Source organism: Pholcus phalangioides, unplaced genomic scaffold, assembly GCF_987345545.1.
Source record: "Pholcus phalangioides strain wild (caught in Gottingen) unplaced genomic scaffold, Ppha-v1.0 ptg000015l_1, whole genome shotgun sequence".
Lineage (NCBI taxonomy): Eukaryota > Metazoa > Arthropoda > Arachnida > Araneae > Pholcidae > Pholcus > Pholcus phalangioides.
In genome coordinates, this window is record NW_028301608.1 from 94,593,221 (window position 1) to 94,613,661 (window position 20,441).

Consider the following 20,441-nt stretch of genomic DNA (forward strand, 5'->3'; position numbering starts at 1 on the left):
AGGACCAGCTGCCGAAATCTCTTCCAGTCCAGCTTTGCGCAGAGTCTGGAAACTAAGTGTGTGTACCTAACCAGGGATCTGTCCACCCAAAATTTGGGTCTGTTTTCTGGACCCTTCACAAAATTCTGGATCTGAAAAATGGACCCTTCACAAAATTCTGGATCTGAAAAATGGACCCTTCACAAAATTCTGGATCTGAAAAATGGACACTTCACAAAATACAAATTAATGAAGCAATAAATGTTGTCATTTTATTTTTGAAATTTTGTCATTTCATTTCTTTTGTGATAAATTAACAAAATTAATATCTGTACTGTTGCTTTCTGTGGTGAGCTTTTTTAACGGAAAGATCAGCTCTCTCATTTGCGCCTCGACGTTGAGAACCACAGAAAAAAAAAAACTTCAGCTGACCACCACTGTGGCGCCAATGGGGTTCTGAGTCTAAAGATTGAAATTTAATACCAACAGGAAACTTTTCTCTTAAGATAACGAAATCTGGATATCTTTTCCGATGTGATATGCAGTAAAAATAGAAGTTTTCTAATTTAAAAAAATGAAATACTATTGATATTGGTGGAAAGTTCAATATAAATTTTGTATATAATTTCTGACCTACTGAGCTCTGCATTTTCCAATAATAACAGCATATGCAATAAATACATTCCTGTTATAAATAATGCAAAAAACAATTTGTTACTTTTCCAACCGATATTGGTCGCAATTGAAGCACAAAAATGCAAATTTTTTGTTTCACTTAAATTTTAATTACTACAAAATGGCACAAGAATATCTAATAGTGAACAGATGTATATTTGTCTAGAATACTAATTTTTATTTTTCAAGAAATCTTCAGCTGACATTTGGTCCACTAAATATGTAAATATATATATATATGATGTATGATCTATTTTTTTTTAATGACTAGTTCCAGGTACATAGCAATAGTTTATACAGTAGCATTGCAGGATTTTAGATGGGCTATCAGATTTTGTACAGTGTACTAGTTGAGAATTGGTAAATGCATATGACTTCATTTTTTTATATTGCAAGGGTTTGAAATTCCTTGTTGCATAATTTGTTTTTCTCACTCTCTCTTCTTTCAATAATGTCTGCGTTGATGAATAACCAACTGAGCCTTCTGCCGAAAGCTGGACGGACAAAATTCACAAGTATATGGCTTCTCTCCTGTGTGAACACGGACATGAGCATTGAGTTCAGCTCCAGTTACAAAACCTTTGCCACAGTACTGGCATTTGTGTGGGCGGACTCTAGAGTGTTTGCGAATACTATGGGCTGAAACGTTGTGCTTGTAATCTGAGGAATAAGAACACCAGCGACATCTGTAACGACCAGGTCTACACTTATAAGATTGTCTGTAATGTTCATGTCTTGCATCTGGCGTGGGGAAGCTTGATTTACACATGTCACATCTGTAAATGGCAGCAGCAGCTGGGAAAAAAAAACTTGAATCATTAATTTGGATTTATTATACATTTGGATATGTAATCAAACGAGCATATTGCAATCCATTATATACTGACCTAAGCTTTCTGAAAAAGTGAATGACATTACATTCACTTCTTTCTTAACCCAATCAACTCTGATTTAAATACCCTATGCGTAATCACTGCGCTCAGATTTCACCCACTCAATTTTTATGATGTGACAAGCATGTTCTCTTGGTATTAGGCTTGTAATTCCATTTATTGGAACGTCTCAAGCAGTGTATAAAGTTGTGTATCTTCGTGTAACTTCTGAGATAACTAACGCAAAAGAATGTGAATGTCACATCATATACGAGTTGATTGGGTTAACCTCATTCATTATCAAATTATTTAACTATTTCCTTATAATTAAAGGCTTGAAAGGTTTAAGGCACATCATAATTCATTCTAAACAATCGAAAAAAAAACTTAATATTTCGAGAGCAATTTTGTGATATTGGAGCAGTTGCATGAAATAACCATAAAAAAATATTTACAAAAAAAATTATAAATGAAAAATAGGAATATATTAATCTTCACTTCATTACTCTAAACTAATTTCAACTATGTTTTTAGCTGGGTTGAATGCAGATTTCAAAGAGATGAAAATGGGACTTTTCACCAAATGTTGTTAATTTACAACCAAAAATTGCATTGCATCATTAGATAAATTCTAGTGTTTAGAGCAGTATGGTTATTCTATTTTTTTTTCTAATGTCGTTTTTTCCTGTTAAATTGTACAGGTTAACATCAGCTGTAATATAATACTACTAACATTTAGGAATTATCTTGGAAGAATATTACTTAGAATGTAATTAAGTTATGTTCTGTCAAGGCAACTCAAAAATCGGTTGGACCAGGACTGCAACGAGATGCTCGGACAACCCGAGTAAGCTCATATTTGCCCCCTCCCGTAATGTTAAAGGTTGAAATTTTCCCCCCACTCTTCCAGTAGTTCCGGCCCTGGTTGACACAACAGCACATGTCCTTTAAACTAGGACATCTGGTCAATCATTCATAAATCAATGACTATATTGTACATAGTGGAAAAAAGTATCTATAATACCAACTGTACTAAAAACTAAATTATTTCAAGTTTGAATACACTATGTTTTTCAAAAATTTAGAACTAAAATGATTGTATTGGAAATTAGCATGCTGCTTTGTCATCCTTGAAATTGCATGCTAGAAGCTCTTTTTTTTCCCATTTTAATAATTTTGTAGAATAATACATAAAACTAATCATGTCTTTTTACAAATTTTGCAATTTTTAGGTGTTATTTATTATATACCATTCACAGCTTATCAATTTTTTTTCATACTTTTTTGTCATGTTATTATAGGAACGTGTGTTATGGTTTGTTAATAATGTGGTTACAGTCTTCGTCAATCTACTATGAATCATATTCTTTTTTAATTTGTCTGGTAAAATAAGCATGAAGTTTATTCTTTTACTCATTCATAACCTGAATAGTGATACAACTGCATGGCCATGTACCAAATTAAAAATATAACTGGAAATGAAATTATTTAAAAATAATTTTCTGTAGGATATAACAGATGGTAATAGGACGGCAGCCATGAAATAATTTTCTTTCAACAACTGCACCTCATGATCATAATTTCATTGTTGCTAGCAACCACTTGCGTTAGTGTTTAAAATATTTCCAAAAGTCTGAAGGAAAATTGTTCAGTCATAGCATACTGAATGAACCACAACTTGAAAGATGCAAAGACATGGATACTGAGTACCAAATCTCAAATTTCCCCCATAGTTTTGATCAGTGTATGCTCTCATATTAAGTTCATATTTGGTGATTCTAAGAATCTAAAAATTAGATCGATACGTTATGGCAAATGTGATAAATCTGTTATTGATAATGCATAATCACCAATTGTCTTGGTAAATTTTCATAAATTGATCACTTTTACCAGGATTATGTATATTTCCTAAATGAAGATGGTATGTATGATAAATATGGAGAAAATCATGTGGAAATATCACTTAAATTCAACCATTTATCACTTTCTCCAGTTTGGTTTGAACCCCAACGTCACTACAAGTTGATTTTCTGTGGTTCCCAACTTTGAGGCGCAAATGCGAGCCAATCTCCCTGTTAAAAAGTTTCGTAGTATGGAGCAACAGGCCTACAATAGTAAAATTATGCAATCATTACACTTCACTCATAGAAAAATTTATGGCAGATGGCAGCACTACACATAACAAACATTACACAGAAACAAACTCCATATTAGGTTTACAACACATACATGCACATTCCAACATGTACCAATTCATTAGAAGTACCACAGTGGGATATGGACGAGATGCATGTGTAATTTAGTAATGATAGTGTTTTCTCCCATGCATGATGGATGCACAACACATATTTTGCCATAAGAATTAAATGTAATCAAAATAAGCGTTATAGGGATAAAACATATGAATTATCAGCCTTGTAACGTTGGCTTTTTTCACATTTTTAAACATAACCAACATCACTAATCAAATCCTTCATCCTATACTGAAGTGAAATGCCCATTAAATTTGAGTGGTGGTACATAGTATAGTAGTTGAGTGGGCATTTTCCTGTTGTGGCCTTTGTGTTTGTATTTAATTCATTAACGATTTATCATATTTACCAATATGAGCTGGGAATTATGCATAATCACCAGTGAATGTGGTAAATTCGCAAAATTTATCAAACTTACTAAAATGGTCTGTGATTATGCAATAATCACAGGATTTATCACATTTACCCAAACAGATTTATAGACTGATAACCATATTCATATCTTGGCTTCTTAATCATTCAAAAATAAGGAATATGTTTCGTTGACGCATCATGAAACTGTACAATATTCCAGAAAGTTGATTGGCTTTAATGATCTTATCAGGTACTTTCTTGGAGTGTTACACTTGTGTGGCATATTACACACTAATGATCCACTACACAACTATGTCTAAACAAAAACAAAACAATACGAACGACTACCAGTTTCAGACAGCTCTTAACAACAATGCATTTTTCCTAATGACTAGAATAACACACTAAAAAAATGCTTTTATAATTTAATAAAATAAACTCACTAAAAACACATATTTTGCACAATGACATGATTAGTACTTTCTATTTTTCAATGAGTAAAATTTCATGTTGAACATGGACTGAAGTCTTTCTTGATCAGGGATAATAGAAAATGGTCTATCACAAAAACAAACGGTTGACTTTAAAGAAGCAGGTTAATGTTTTACATTTATGGTACAGCAATTAAAAAGCAGAACAGAAGCAAAGGGGGAAATTTTTTTTTAATTGATGTTTTGTCGGCTTGAAATATACTTGAGAATAGATTTTTCTGGTTGTTATGCTGATTCCAACCTTTGGAAAGAAAAGTCAGTTGTTTTCTCTCGGAATAGAACCTGGATCCTCTTACATACAAAGTAAGTTTGCTTGCTAACTACAAGAGTTGTTTCATAAGTAAGGTAAAAAAAACAGTGTTCACATTTTTCTTTTGGAAAAATTCTATTTTATAATGCAACAGTCTCTTTCAAGCTCCACACACATTTTACATTGATTTTCAATTTTCTTCATCCCACCCGAAAATTACATTTCAGCTAACTCTTCAAAAAAGTCATTTATAGCTCTGCAGTGGTCTCTTCATTTGATGAACAATTTTTTTCTACCAAGGGAAACTTTCCATATTGGGAGCAGAAAAAAAGTCATGTGGGGTCAAATCCGTAGAATTTGGTGGATGAGCGATTTGTACAAAGCAGGGTACGCCAATTTACATCAGTTTAATTTAAATCATGATTAAAATCACGATTTACATCACTTGATTTTTTTTACAAAATCATAGATTTAAATTTTGTTTTTTCTTTACATAACTTCAATGACATCGAAGTAAAGGTAACCTGGTATGGTATGCATGTTGCTGGATATGTGGTTCTTAAAGTTCTTAATTAAAATAGGTATAGAAGATCTTTGAGGTAAATATAGACTTGAACATAATCCCTAGATACAGAAAGAAAGCTTCTCTATTTCTAGATTTTTCTACATGGAAAAAATATAGGGAGCTAAACGTAGCTATAACTGCACTAATTATTTTCAATGCTTTGTAATGTGGCACTAGGGTTTCCCTGATTAAGAAAAAGAGGAATTATTTTTTGTATAAAAGCCTTCAATTCTATACCCTAATTGCTAGATGTTGTACCAACACTGGGCTTTTGACTACTTTTCATATTAAAATTTTTTGAGTTTGTTGGTTTTTTTCACCAAAACCCATTAAATCTGTGAAAGAATAAAAATGTGTAAACTATTAAGCAACATCATGCAAGTCGGAAACACATCCATTAATTTTGCAAAAAACTATTTTGTCAATAGAATTTGTTCTATTTAGTTGATGCTGCATCGAGTGAATTGAGATGTCTGCACCATGTGTGATACTGATTTGAAACCACTCATACACTTTAATAGGCTGGGGAGCAAGGAGGGGCTCGTGACTAAAATCATTTTTCTCTATTAAAAAAAAGTTCACCCATGAAGTTAATTTTTTGAGCTCAATGACCTTTCATGTTACATAAACACAGATTTTTGTTCATATTTTTTGCTTGTAGTTTGTTTGTAGTTTATTAATTAAAGCTTAATTAAATTTGAGAAATTAGGGGAAAAAGTAGTTAGATGATATGAAAATATGCATTCTTAATAATTAACAAAATTTGTTTTAAGAAGTGGTCAGTTAATTTAAATTAAAATAAATATCGACTTAATAGCTGTCTTCATAAGGAGAACGACGCGAGTGATTTGATACTTGCGAACACAGGGCAAGGGGGCCACTACTATTAATCTTTGCTAACTTTTCTGACACAACCCTGCCTCTTTTGAGGTAACGGGAGTAAGTTGCTTTGCATCAGTCCAAGGTTGTGAGCGGTTCTATCCATATATCTATATAAAAAAATCTGATTAAACATAAAATCAAACAAAAAATAAAAAAAATCATGATTTTTTCATACCCGTGTACAAAGCCTAATTCCTGAAATTTGGCTGTTGCAATAGTATCTCAGTGAGATGGGGTTCTTTTGTGCACCAATCTTGGCCGTTTCATACAGCTGCTCTTTCGAATTTCCCAGAAATATGGCATAATGTTCTCCAATTCCCTTGGCCAAATTTAAGGCCCTTCTGGAGGTAGTCTATACAGACAATATACCTTGAGAATCCCAAAAAAAATGTAGTCATCACTTTTTTAGTAGACAAAACAGCCTTTGTCTTTTTGGTGCTGTTTCACCACTGCTTTGATTGTTGCTTTGACGCTGTTGTATAGTGGTGAATCCATATTTCACTCACAGCGAAAAATCATGCCAAAAGTCTTTAGGGTTATTGGCCAATACTGACAAAATTTCTTTTGAAATGCCTTTTGCCCAATCCCGGAACCTATCTCAGACAGAGATTTTTCATTTTTAATTTCTCATGGAGCACATCATATTCCTGTTCTATTGAAATGCCCACAACATCAACGTTAATCTGTTCTGTTCCATGGCAATACCATAGATGTTTTCCATGGTTTCTAGGGTGGTGGAATAACCCAGATGCCCAGGTCCCTCTTCTTCAGTGGACATGCGGTCTATTTGAATTTATTGATAAAAAATATAAATGGTTTTTAATGATGGAGCAGAGTCCCCATGAACGTATTACAATTCAGCTTTGATTTAGGGCAGCTTGCAATTATTTTAGATAAAAATGTTTTTTTTCCCCTTTATGACACACTTATCATTACACATTTAAAGAATAACTGCTGCAACCCAAACTTCGAAAGACAAATAAACCTTTCGAGCTTGTTAGTGACAGGTTTCAAAGAGTGTTACTTACAATTGTAATAATTTGAAAGTGATGGTGCAGCTATCTCAGAGATTTTACCTTACTTATCAAACAACCTACGTATACAGAAGATACAACTTTCCTTTCCAAAGGTTAGAATCTGCATTACAACTATAAAAATATATTCTTAATTTCTTTTTCTCATTGTTATAAAAACAGCACAACAAGCTAAGTTTGCAGAATTTGAACCCAAACTTACTAAATCACAGTTTAGAGTGAGTAGAAGTACGCCACCTTGCATATCAAGTTTTTTTTTTATGCTAACTAGTCCAAGCAATTTGTGAATAAACCCTGGCAAAATTACAACAGAAGCTTCTTAAATTACATTTCAATCAGTAATCATTACTGAACAACATATCCAAAATCAGACAACGGGAACATTCCTAAAAACAAATTTCAAAAAGACAGTGGTTTTCTTGATTTTTTTTAAGTCAAAAACAACTTGACGTACGCTTTGAATCGAAATATATCGCTTAATTTTCACAACTTAAAATTGAAGCTATTCAAACAGCACACAAAAGTCCACTATTTTTTTCAAATTACTGCTTAAAATCTCTGTTGTTTTTTTTCTTCAAATTCAAGTATTTTATTGTTATTACCATACAAATAAAGCAATATGAGAAAAGAGGGTAAAATTTACCAAGGGGTTGAGAAAAATGACCGAACGAAAGAAGAGATGAAAGATAGTTACAGAAATTTTTCAGTGAAGCAAAACAACTTTAATTAATCATTTTCATCACTTTCGTTTGATTCATAGTTAGAGGTGAAGTAGTTGTTTTTATATCCATTAAAATTTGGCACACCCCACAAGCTGTTGAACAAAGCAGTACATTACACCTGCATCCATGCTGTAAAGTATCACAGTTTGTCTTGCTGGAATATCGAATCATATTGAGTAGATAATCTGGAGATGGTGACAGGGCAGTCTTAAGAGAATCATGGGCCCCCGGACCAAGTGATTTTCCTGAGGCCCTACCTAGCAAATTCCAATCGGTGGTTCTTTTAAGGCCCCAGACTGTGCCCAGATGCCACTGGCTGGTGGTAAGTTGCAGAGTATTGGATAGTACGATTTAATTTTTTACATACCAGCACCATTTTTCTGGCTTGATTCTTTCTTCAATAGCTTTCCAGATATTTTTAAGTCCGATAGCTATTATATTTTGCAAAAACAAAATGTTTTTGCAACAGAACAGAGCTCTATCTCCTTCATTAGTTTGACAAATGCTAAGGATTTCCCAATCAAAAAAATTCTGTATGTGGTATCATAGTCTCTCTGTATTTCCCATGTTTTCACATTCTTTATTGTGCAAATGTTTGCACTAATAATTACTGTGCAGTTCTTACTTTCACATGTTCTGATTTAGGTTTATGTTTAGAAGAAAGGCCAACAAATTTTTCACGAAATACAAGCAGTGAGTAGCACTGGAAATTGGATCCCTCATTACTGTACTTACTCGCATATAAGACGAGGTATGATTTTAGAGATCAAAATAAACTAGATTTATTAATCTAACTCCTTATTTCGTTTATTCAAGGATAATAGCATAAGATTTTTGAGGCAGGACAACGTAAGTGACGAATTGTGTAGGGGATATCTAAATAGATTCTGGGGAGGGGGAGGTGCTCAGAATTGTGTTACAAAATGCTGTGGGTGCTTGTGCACCGCCGGACCTAATGTCACTGTGTATGGCCCAGGGCCCTGATGAAATAGGGGGCCCCCAAAATTATTGAAAACTTTCACAAATTATTTGAAATTGTCCCATTTTCTGAAAAATATCTTTCATAAATTCTGAATTTGCATTAATTCTGAAAATATTTCTTTCATTGGTTTTTGTTTGTTTTATTCATCAATTTTTGATTATTTTACTTCCTGTTTCCAATTTTTTTTATCAACATTGAAAATGAAAATTCGGGATTCATCAAAAATTCAATCAGTTTTTTTTTTCTCACGTTCCCAAGGGATCAGCATGATCCGTCCAGGGAATTTGTTAGTGTTAGTAAACATCCATGCCCGAACCGGGATTCGAACCCAGACCTGCACAGTGAGAAGTGGTTAATTATCATCAGTTCTGAAGTAATTTATTAAATTAATTCCCCCTTTTTTATCCTTTACTGACATTTTTTGGTTAGATACTCGTTAGTGCATTATTGGACAACCTAGGTTTTTTTGAAGCAGTGAAAATTGAACAAAAATCTCCTCCTGCGTGAGTAAATACAGTAAGCGGTACCACTTTTCCTTGGTATTTCTTCTAGGTTCCCTATCCGTTTTATAATTTCAATGCTCTTTTTTTATCAGTAGATGTGTCTTCTGACACAAAACATTAACCCTTATTCCAGCAGTTGTAGTTCCTACATCGCTTTTACTGCTACTGTTGGCTTCATTTATACCAACTATGCTCTATTTTGCAAATCTTTAACTACATCTGTTCCATTGCCTAATTTTTTTTCATAAATCACACACATTTTTATACAGGAAATTAGTTGTTAAGAATGTACAAAAAATCTCAGAGGAAAACTTTCAGGAGTATTGAAAAACACAACCTAAGACAAAAAAAATTGGTTTCTTTCACTTTGCAATAGGGAAAAATCCCAAAGTATTGTGGGAAAGGCACAAGAAACTGTAAAAATCCTTCAATAGGGTGCAAATCTGTCTTTTTTTCAGCGTAACAGAGGAAAAAAGTTGTTTTGGTATCCCCAATCTTGCACATGTAAACAGGGATTTGAAATCTGTTTCTTGGAATGTTCCAGTTTTCCGATTTTGGATATGTTGTTCAGTAATGACTACTGATTAAAAAACTGTTTAGAAAGCTTCTGTTGCAATTTTGCTGGGGTTAAGACTATTTTTATCTTAGTTTGCCTGGACTAAACTGGTGGACTAAAATTCCCACAAGTGAAAAGCAAAAATGATCACTGATGGGAACCTGCGGCCTTCTATTGATGACTTCCCTAACACTTTATATGATGCCATCTGTGTGTCTTATGATCAGAAGGGTGTGTTGCAAGACATCTTAAAATCATCAGGGGTGCTGGAAACAAAAATTTGGGAATCCCTGCCTAAGAGTCAGCTTCTCTTTGAATGGTCTTTTGCAGTGGCCAACAGTATGAATCTCTCATAAAATGGCCTGTTGCATAAATCACCTAATTTTTCTTAATCAGGATATTTTTTGAAGGAAAAATCAATGCATGTACACAGTATGACTTGTACCATTTTTCAAAAATAAATAAATATATTTTTTTAGATTTTCTTAGTTTTTTCTCTCCTTCCTATTTTTTTCCCTACAGAAATTTACACAAACATGAACTACAGTTTTTTCCGTGGTGCTGTACACTCGCGTCAACTATACTACACAATTTTTTTTTCTTGTAACATATAATAAAGTTATGCCATTTCAGGGGTCAGTCACATATATACACACACATACTTATTTGCATTGCCTTTTAAATCTTTGTATGTCAATTGGATTTATGCAAAAACATACATAAAATCAAAGTTTCTTTGATAAAGATTTTTCTTGATTAACAAAATATTAAAAATCCTATTATAAAAAAAAACCAAGCCCTATCTTTAAAAAATTTCACCATAATTTTTTTTATGTCCAACCAAATTGAGTACACTTTTGAATAAATTCAAACTGCATCAAAAAATGGTTAAAGTTATGGGCAGGGAAAACAACACACAGTGCTGTTATCCAATTTTTTTTCTCCACAAAAGCATATAACATACATAAGTTAAGAGAGATGTTTTCTCTCAGGCTCATAACACATCAAGTAAAGAGACTTTCTAAATGTTATGCCAAAGGAAAATTTGGATAGTCAAGTTGGTAATTTCTGCCTTTGTCCTCTCTTGTTCTTGTCCCGATCATGAGAGAACCTGGGCTCAATTCCTCGCAGAGACTGACAATTTTTCTTTCTAATATTCACCTTGGCATATCCAGAAATTCTCTTTCCTTGAATATGTAGGCAGATCAATGAGTAATTAGACAATTTTTTTCCTGCATCTTGCATATGATGATGCATGATGTTGTTATAGAAAATTGAACATCTAAAATGAAGAGCAACAAGATAATGTTGGCATAGTGGCAGATGGCGAATTTAATTGAACTGTACAGATTAAAGTTTTGTGCTTGACTGGGATATAATCAGGAGCAGAGACATTTGAGGCGTTACTTTTTTTAAAGAGTTAATAAGCCAAGTGAAACATTGCAATGCCATAAAGAGTTTAAAAAGTTGGATGGATGTGCCTTATTAGCCTCTTCAAGGATGGCCATCAACATTGAGTACTAAGGTAATCATGAACCCTGACTAAGTCATTTTGTGCGAACAACTGCCAAATTTACTGAAAAATAAGATATATTTTAAGTCTTTCCCATTCCCTATATCACAGATTTTATTCCTTGCAATTTCTGGCTTTTCTAAAATTAAAAGGAAGTCGTTTTCAGGAAAATTCTTATGCCAGAGGCACGGCCGTAACTTGGATTTTTGTGAGAGGGTGCAAACATGATTTTGCTGCCCCCCTCCCTACACTGTAAAATTGAATAATATTATAACAGTACTTTTTTTGTTCCCACCTAAAATTTGCCACCCAAGACAGTTGCCCCCTTTGTCTGCCTATAGTTCTGGCCATGGACATCAGTGTCCAACCTTTATGGTGTTCTCGGCTGCATTTAAAAAGAAAAGACCATTTTGGACTGCATTTAGGGAGGAAAAGCTGCTTTGAGTCACACTCAAAATAGAAATAACTGAGGATATCACTTTCAAGAATAATTCACTAGTCTAGGTTGTAAAAAATGAGCAAAGCTCTTTTACCTTTTTTACTTGTTGCCAAAAGGCAAATTAAACCTGTCTGAAAAAATAATTAGAAAAATATTTATATCAATTTGAAATTGTATGTTGGCATAATGTCTGTTCCTGGTCATATGTGGGCAGCAGGCGTGATATCTATTGCCTTATGCTCATATTTAAAAAGTGGGTTATCTGATGGGGCATGATGAAGGGAACGAACTGCTCTGAAAAATACCTTTTCAAAGAAATGTTTTTTGATGATCGATAAATTATCATGTATATTGAAAAAAAATTAGTCTAATTACTTTTTGATCATACCTCATACATTGATATTAGATATATTCATAATGAGATGTTAACTTCATTTCTGAATTTTTGGTCTACAAAATCAAGCCAATGTACAAGAGAGGGAGAAAAATAAAGTTGGATTGAAGTAATACAATCATTGATTTTTTCATACTAATATGAGTTTTCATTTGAAATGCATTCCTTTGTGAACATCTAGATGCATCTTCCTACTGAAAGTTTCTGGACAAAACTCACAACGATATGGCTTTTCACCAGAATGAATGCGAAAATGAACTCTAAGTTCTGTTTTTGTCACGAAACCTTTCTGGCACTCTGTACACTTGTGTGGTCTTTCACCGGAATGCCTCCGCACATGTGCAAGAACATTATGCTTGTAATTTGATGTATATGGACAGAGATGACAATAGAAACGAGTCATGCCACTACTACTGCCATCGCGACCAATAAGAGAGTTTTCAGTGAAATGACAAAACCTTTTGTGCCGGTATAGTGAGAGCATATTAGTGAATCCTGCTTTGCAAATGGTGCATCTGTATTCTCCAGCTCCTGCAAGAAAATAAAGATTTAATGAATTAGTGAGAAATATTTATACGTATTAACATCTTGTGTGTGTGAGACATTAATTTGACATAAAACATAGTTGCGAAAAATTCAAATTAACACAAACAAGAAAAATATAAATTTTACAAACACTGAGCAAATATCTTAACACTGAATTTTCAAAACCGTAAATAAACATAACTCATGTGAAAGAACTCATTGGAACTCAATGGAAGGATCTTATATATCTTATTTTATATATAACAGATTTTCACGCCATGACTAACAAATCAAAAGTGAAATTTGATACCAATTAATGTGGTTTCGGAATAAAATTTTCAAATCATGTTTTGATTTAAAAAAACTATTTTAAATTTTAGAAATATAAAATAAATAGAAGTTGTACAAAAATATAAACACAATTTCTGAATTTTCTGAAAAAGTGTTGATATGCCATAAGTATAACATGAGGTAAAATATATAAATGCAGTATACACCATAGGTTCTCAAACTTTTCCCACCCGAGGGTGCCTTTTTTCCTAATCAATGCTTATCTGTGGCTCCCCAAAGCAGTTTAACAAAGAGTCTTTTTAAAAAATCTTTGCAAGTGGTGAGACAGCATACATTTCGAGAACCTCTGCAATATCTTTTTTTTTCACCCAATTAATATTCATAAATGAAATTATCCTCTTCACACCTGAGACAAAACTGACTACAAATGCTTAATTTATGTTTATGACGAGTCAAAATACCCTTTAAGAATAAAAATAAAGTTTAATTAATTTAAATTTTGGTTGGTATTTTTACTAGGACAATTTGAGTTTGCTTTTTCAAGTTAAGACCTTAGGTACAATCATTACAAACCATATAAACTACTTAACACTGTTAAAAATGACCGAAGAGGATATGGCACAGATTTTAACTCACAATACTATTAATCATAGAATTTTTTCCAGTTTTATATTATTTTGAAATGTTATGCAGTGAAGTTGCATAATGAATTTGAAATATTTGTTCAATCTCACCCCCCCCCCCCCCATGTAAAAGCTGTATTTTCATATGATGTGATTACTGATTTTGCACACTCATGCATAAAATATTTTGCTTACATATTTTTTAAAAATCATCAAATTCAGAGGAAGGAGGAATTAAAGAAAAATTTCAAGAAGGAAGCATTGTTTTTCATCTGTTTCAACAAAAAATATGTATAAAAAGTATTTCAACATTTTACATAATAGCTCATTTCTTCATTTTTTAATGATTTTTGAGCATTTAATAGAAATTTACATTACATAACCAATGCAGTAAATGATATGTTTTGTAAAAACATTTATATTCTTAACACCAGAGCTGTCTTGATGTATGGGCCCACCTGGGCACAGCTTGGAGGCATCAAATGCTTAGAAAGGGCCTCTTGAAAGTGAAATCTAGTTAAAATTTTTGAAAATAAGTATGTGAATTCGTAGACGAAATTTTTAACTAAGTAGGGGTTTCAGAAAAATCACTTTGCTCGGGGGCCCATGACTCTTTTAAGACAGTCCTGCTTCATGATATCATCTAAATATATTTCCTGAAATTTTAAAACTGGTGACTATATTAAATCATGATGTATTACACTATCAATGTAACATACTCTTTATTTGCACTTCGTTATAGTATATTATGTTTTTTATAAATGAATGTGTGCAACCCCAAATATTTTAATAAAACTTACAACACTAATATTAGGCAATCGGTTAATTAAAAATATATTTTTAAAAAACTCATTGTTTATCATTTATAAAGACAATTAGTAATATAATTTTCTTATCCTATGACTGATCTTTACAAGAAAATTTTTTATAGGAAAGGGAATCAAAATATTTTAATCTTTTATATAGATTGCATAGATTTTGTTGCTATCACATTTCCACATCAAATCAAATAAATCGATATAATGACCTTATACCAATCATATCTACTGGTCTCATGAGAAAATTTTAATTTCTTCCTTAATATCTATCATTATGCAATAGCTTTATACAATGATTGCTGATTACTTGAATACAAATGCAACGCCACAACAGGCAAATTGCCCAACGAGGTGGCTGACTGCTACTAGTTTATAAATACAATACATACTAAAAATTGTGGAATAGAAATTTCACAGAAGTAAGAAATACAAAAAGTGATAAGTAAAGATTTTTAAAAAAAAAACTGATAGCTTATAACAAAATAGCATAGTGATTATGATTATATGAAACATGTCTTTTTTGTAGCTAAGTGTAAAAATACTAGAAGCAAAAATCTATAAAAGTTTCATATCAGAAATACTTGCTTAAAATGACAATCATTCAAAGAAAAACATCAAAATAATAGTTGAGATAGTGATTAAGAGCATGTCATATCAGCCAAAAGAACTACAATGCCATAAATATAACAGTAAAAACCAAAATATTTTTAACCCTTTAAGCGGCACAACAGAAATCACTAAATCCCCTTCAAAATGCCATATCTTTTTTTTAATGAAGTGAGCTTTTTCGACTTTAAAAAATACATGGGGTTATCAATGCTAAAATAGGAGGCTTTTAAGGAGGTGAGATATCTTTCTAATGCTGCTCAAAAGGTTAGTATATGATTTTTTTATTACCATATCTGTGTTGCACCCCTTTTTCTAATATTCTGTTGGTCACACCACATGACATGTCAAACTATTAATGGGTCTTAGCACAATGGGTCATCATGTTAGAATATAAATAAATATATATTTCTGATTCTCTCTCTTAATGTCATTCAGTAATCAAACTTTCAAGATCACAATACCAGATTTAGAATTTCTCAAGTCTAGATTTAAAATATAATAACTTGAATCAAACCCTCAAAAGCTAGTTGAGTAACAGAAAAATACTTATAATACAGAAAACATAATTTTTTCACCAGAAATATCATTACTAAATATAAAAATTATCATTTTCGTAATGTTAGCAACCTAAATTGAATTGCCAAACTTAATCTATAATTCAATTTTTACAATCACAAAATTTGATTGAAATGAAAAATTACAGAAATTTTTGAAGAAATAAAGATTAGAGATGTTACAAATATTGTTAGCTTTGAGACTACTAATTCTTTACCTCTGAGGTACTGCATTATGGTATATCACTTACTCACTTAAAATTATCTCATTTGGACATTCATTAAAAAAGTGTTATACGTATATATATATATATACGCATATTATAATCAAAATTTTCATTCAGATTTCTAAATGACAAATTAAACCATTTATTTTTTTTAGTTCGAAGTACTACAATTCTATAAATGATAAACATTACCTACACTTAAATAACAGAAGACTAACATAAAAGATGAATGCATCAAATACATTTTGTTAGAACTTTAAATCTCTCATGTGTTGCACAATATATAATACATACATATATAAACATGAAATATAGTTTTCTAAGAAGAAATGACAAAGTTCTTGCATATCCAAAAGTGTTTTTGCAACACTTCTTCAAATTATATTCATAAATGAAAGAAGCATCTGGCAAATATCCACAATAAAACTTCATACCAATGCAATTCTTCTTTCCTAAAAATATATAACATACAGTAGCTTGTGTTTAATTTTTGCATAAATCCAACAACTACTGATGCATTTATGATATTAATAGCAATAATTTGTACAAATGGACAAACATTAAAAACAAATTTTAAAGTCAAAAAACAGCTTGACATGTTATGTACAAATTAGGTTCAAACAAGCATCTATAAATAGAGAAAGTTTTTAATTTGTTTTGAGGAGCAATGATGGGAAGTTCGCATCATGGTGACGCTTAATAGTTTAATGATAGTTAGTTGTTAGCCATTATGGTTCTTTTGATTAAAACTTTATTTTCTCTAAAAAGACAAGCTCAAAAAATATCTTATTACATTCCATAGGATATTCACATGCAATGTCAATGTTGTATGTGAATATCTTTTTTCATGGGCATGAGAAATCTCAAATTTGAGATAGCAATGGTTTTGGGGGGGGGGATGTTTTGAGAGATAAGTCTGAAAATTTTCATTGCACTAATGTTCAAAATTATAGTTGTTTCTTTTCAGATGGGGAGGTTTTTAAAATAAAGAACTTTTGGGAGCTCCAATGCATTTATTCCATTGGCTAAAAATTGGTATAATTCTTTATACACTATTGACCTTTGCAAAAGGGGGAAAAGTAAGTTTGCACTTGTATAAGTATCAGAGGCAATTCTGAATATATAAAATAAAATTAATTTGTTAATATTTGATTGATGTATGAAAATGTTTATAGAAAATTTCTTGATAATTGTCTTTTTTTAAACAAAAATTATTGAAAGAACCGTAAACCTGCTTTTAAAATGTAAGCTCTGATGGATATGCCATATCATCATTATACAGTAATAATAAATAACAATTGCTTTAATGGAATTTGACAGCATTTGAAATTTCAACTTTATAAAACAATGATTTCTAGTAATTAACACTTATGAAGCATTTATGGTATTGCTAGCACTGAAAAAAATCAGGTCAATCATGTGTGTATTGAAGAAGTTTGGTAAAATTTTTTGCATTTTTACACAGTTATAGAGTAAATAGCGTGTATAGATTAAATAACACACATGTATTAAATAGATTGAATTCTTTCTCAGAGAAGAAAAGTAGCATTTGTATACTGACTGTATAATGCTAAGTATTAAAGCATGATAAAGAAAAAAAATACAAGTATGTGAATTTAGGTCCAAGAACTACCTTCTTTTAACGCTACAAGTTTTGTCTACTTTGTTGTTGGGTGATCATCATCTAATGCGAATCTCTGATTTGAAAATATTAATAGCTAATAGATGCCATTTAAAAAACTGAAAATTTTAGCACTTTCTAATTCCAGCTTGCCACAAAATGTGTATACCTCAATGCACAATGCAAACTCATAAAAACACAAACTATACCATTAACTATATAGAACATTAAATACAATTTATTTACATACTTTAAACTTCAACAAATTAACCTTTAAATTGCATTACACAACACTACATCGCACTAAATCACAATATTATTATTTTACGTGATTACCTAAAAGATGTATATATCACTCAAAATATATATCAATCACATAATATATAAATATTTTTCATGCATTCAATCAAACAAAATATACAAAAAAAAACTGACCCTTGGAAGAAGAAAAAAATAAAATCTTGAAACCTAACGCTTAATTAAAGCGTCTTGAATAAATAATTAATAGTGTATTGAACTTCCCATAAATTATTCATAGATCTTTACAGTAAAAATGTAACCACGAAAATATATTACATGATTTTTTCCCCTCTCTCTTCTTCTCATAGCATTGAAAGAAATGCAAAAAAATTGCAATTAAATTTAATTATAATTGATTAATTAATGACAAAAAACAACATCCGTAGAACTAACGGTCACACGCAACACACACACAAAACACAACGAAAATAAACTTTAAAACCCAAACAAATTACGGCGCTTTTAAAAGGCAGATCATAATCGATTCCGCGAATCGATTCAAAAAAACAACTTTTTTTTTCAGTCCTGTGTCCCCTCCACCCTTCTACGGCAAGTCTTTTTGTGTACACACACTGAAAATTCCCCGTTTCTTCTTTGGTATTGGCTTGTTTCGCAGATGACGCACTGTGTCCTCTTCTTCTTCTCTGTCCGCCATCTTTCCTTCGATTAATTCAGTGAATTCGTTTTGATCATTTTGTTCGCGGCTCTTCAAATTTAATGACGGTTAATTCATTAGCATTTTTATAGCTAACCGAAAATCTATCGATCGATTATTTTTCACTTTAATACCGACGAAATTCGTGGAGAAAGTAGTGTTTTAGAGCGGGAAAATTTACTTGGAGATCGATTAATTTAAATTCTTTGGTGTTGAATAGTTTTAATAATAATAACTTTTTTTTTCCCCCCATGACTTTCAGAATGATGAAAGTTGGTGTCTTTCGATGTCTTGGGAAATTTATTGACTTTTAACACAGTCGTTTTTGGATGTTGACATCAGAGTATCCAAACTTTTTAACACGAGCAAGAATTATTTTTGAATGTAATTCCTCGGAATCTAATAAAATAATCTATTTTTACGTGTGTGTGAAAGTTAATTGATTTTTGTCACCATCTATCGGGAGTAACGGTAAACAATTAGACTCAATTTCTTTTGTGGAAATGCAATGAACTACCAATATTTTTCTATTTGTCACTATAAGGAGTCTCAGAATATCCAAAAACGATGCGAAATGCTGATTGGGAATCAATGATTAGACCTTTATGGTAATCTTATACTGAATCTTAGTATACAATTGAAGCCCGTTATAGCGAGCTTAAAGGAACCGATCTAATAAAAAGGAATATCCGATATATGGGACCAAACCTTTCATTAGTTATAAGTCGGGGGTCACTATAACTACCCAAGGGTTGACTGCATGTATTTTGCTTACTCGCTAAATTGAATTAGAAAACTCTGGAATTCGGCAATCAATATTTAAATTATTTCATTTTCAGTGTTCGGATACGTATCATGTGAAATCAAACTACCCTAAGAATGAAAGCAAAAATATCTTTTCTAACGAAAAAAAAAATTGAAATTTTAATTAGTTGTTTGGATCACTGGCGTACGCAAAAGGAGGTTTTGGGGTTCTGCCCCATCTTGAGCCAAGATTATAGTTTTATTTTACAGGAAAAAACGTAAACCCCCTCAGAAGGAAAAAAATCTGAAACTCCCCCTCTAGAATATGCGTACGTCTATAGTTTGGATATACTACTTTGCCTATTTATTTTGACTGCTGCGCTTCAACTAGGTCTTGAAAAAACTGATGAACGTGAGGTCCAAAACAACTTTTCGCAACCCTTTCAAGTTTAATTATTCCATTTCAAAGTCCTTTAAAAATGCGTACTGATGGCAGTTTCCACGGATTTGGGAATCTTTTTTTTCTTTCAGACCGAGCACAACTCTGGCACTCAGCTATAAATAATATTATTTATTTCCTTAAGCTCAGTGAAGTCTGGTTATCGCTATAGACAATTTACTATGGATTGAAAAGTTATTTCGGAAGCAGAGCTGTTTGAGTGCGTGAATTTTTAGTGTTGCCACCTATTTTTTCAAACTAAGATTGAAGGATGATGATTTGAAACATTTTTACTGTTGTAGGTGTTTTCTGCAACGAGATTTTCAACACTAAGATCGGCTCGCATTCGCACCTCAAAGTTGGAAACCACAGAAAACCAACTTCAGACGACCACTAACTGTGCCGCGGGTGGGATTCGAACCTGGATCCTCGCGATGTGAGCCCGTGAATATGGCCACACGACAGCACAGAGGTGATTTAGAACGGGCTGGCTATGGCTTAATATCCCTTGGCACATCCGTATAAATATTTAATCCAATATATCCACTTCACCTACTAGATATTAATTTTAT

The 20,441-nt window shown here is 32.1% G+C and overlaps 1 protein-coding gene across 3 annotated transcripts; it reads right to left on the minus strand.

The window, feature by feature from the left end:
- Positions 1-751: 751 nt before the first annotated feature.
- LOC149077095 (zinc finger protein 711-like) lies at positions 752-18,605 on the minus strand. 3 transcript variants are annotated; one of them, XR_016194138.1, is made up of 4 exons: positions 18,308-18,605; positions 16,545-16,562; positions 12,600-12,994; positions 752-1,449 (listed from the first exon to the last, which is right to left on the minus strand). XR_016194138.1 is itself a non-coding variant. In XM_089244825.1 (4 exons), exons 3-4 carry the CDS (start codon positions 12,945-12,947, stop codon positions 1,100-1,102), a joined length of 615 nt encoding a protein of 204 aa, XP_089100951.1. In that variant the 5' UTR covers positions 12,948-12,994; positions 16,545-16,562; positions 18,308-18,601; the 3' UTR covers positions 762-1,099. The 3 variants fall into 3 exon arrangements, 2 of the variants coding, with proteins under 2 accessions (XP_089100951.1, XP_089100952.1); XM_089244825.1 differs by having other exon boundaries at positions 762-1,449; positions 12,683-12,994; positions 18,308-18,601; XM_089244826.1 differs by lacking the exons at positions 16,545-16,562; positions 18,308-18,605 and adding an exon at positions 16,405-16,536 and having other exon boundaries at positions 762-1,449; positions 12,683-12,994.
- Positions 18,606-20,441: the final 1,836 nt, after the last annotated feature.

Excerpts from the sequence above, each read along its gene's own strand:
- LOC149077095 (XM_089244825.1), bottom strand. The coding sequence starts at position 12,947 with ATGCTCTCACTATACCGGCACAAAAGGTTTTGTCATTTCACTGAAAAC. Across the intron at positions 1,450-12,682 it reads TGGTGAAAAGCCATATCGTT|CTGCTGCTGCCATTTACAGA; the intron begins GTGAGTTTTGTC and ends TTTTTTTCCCAG.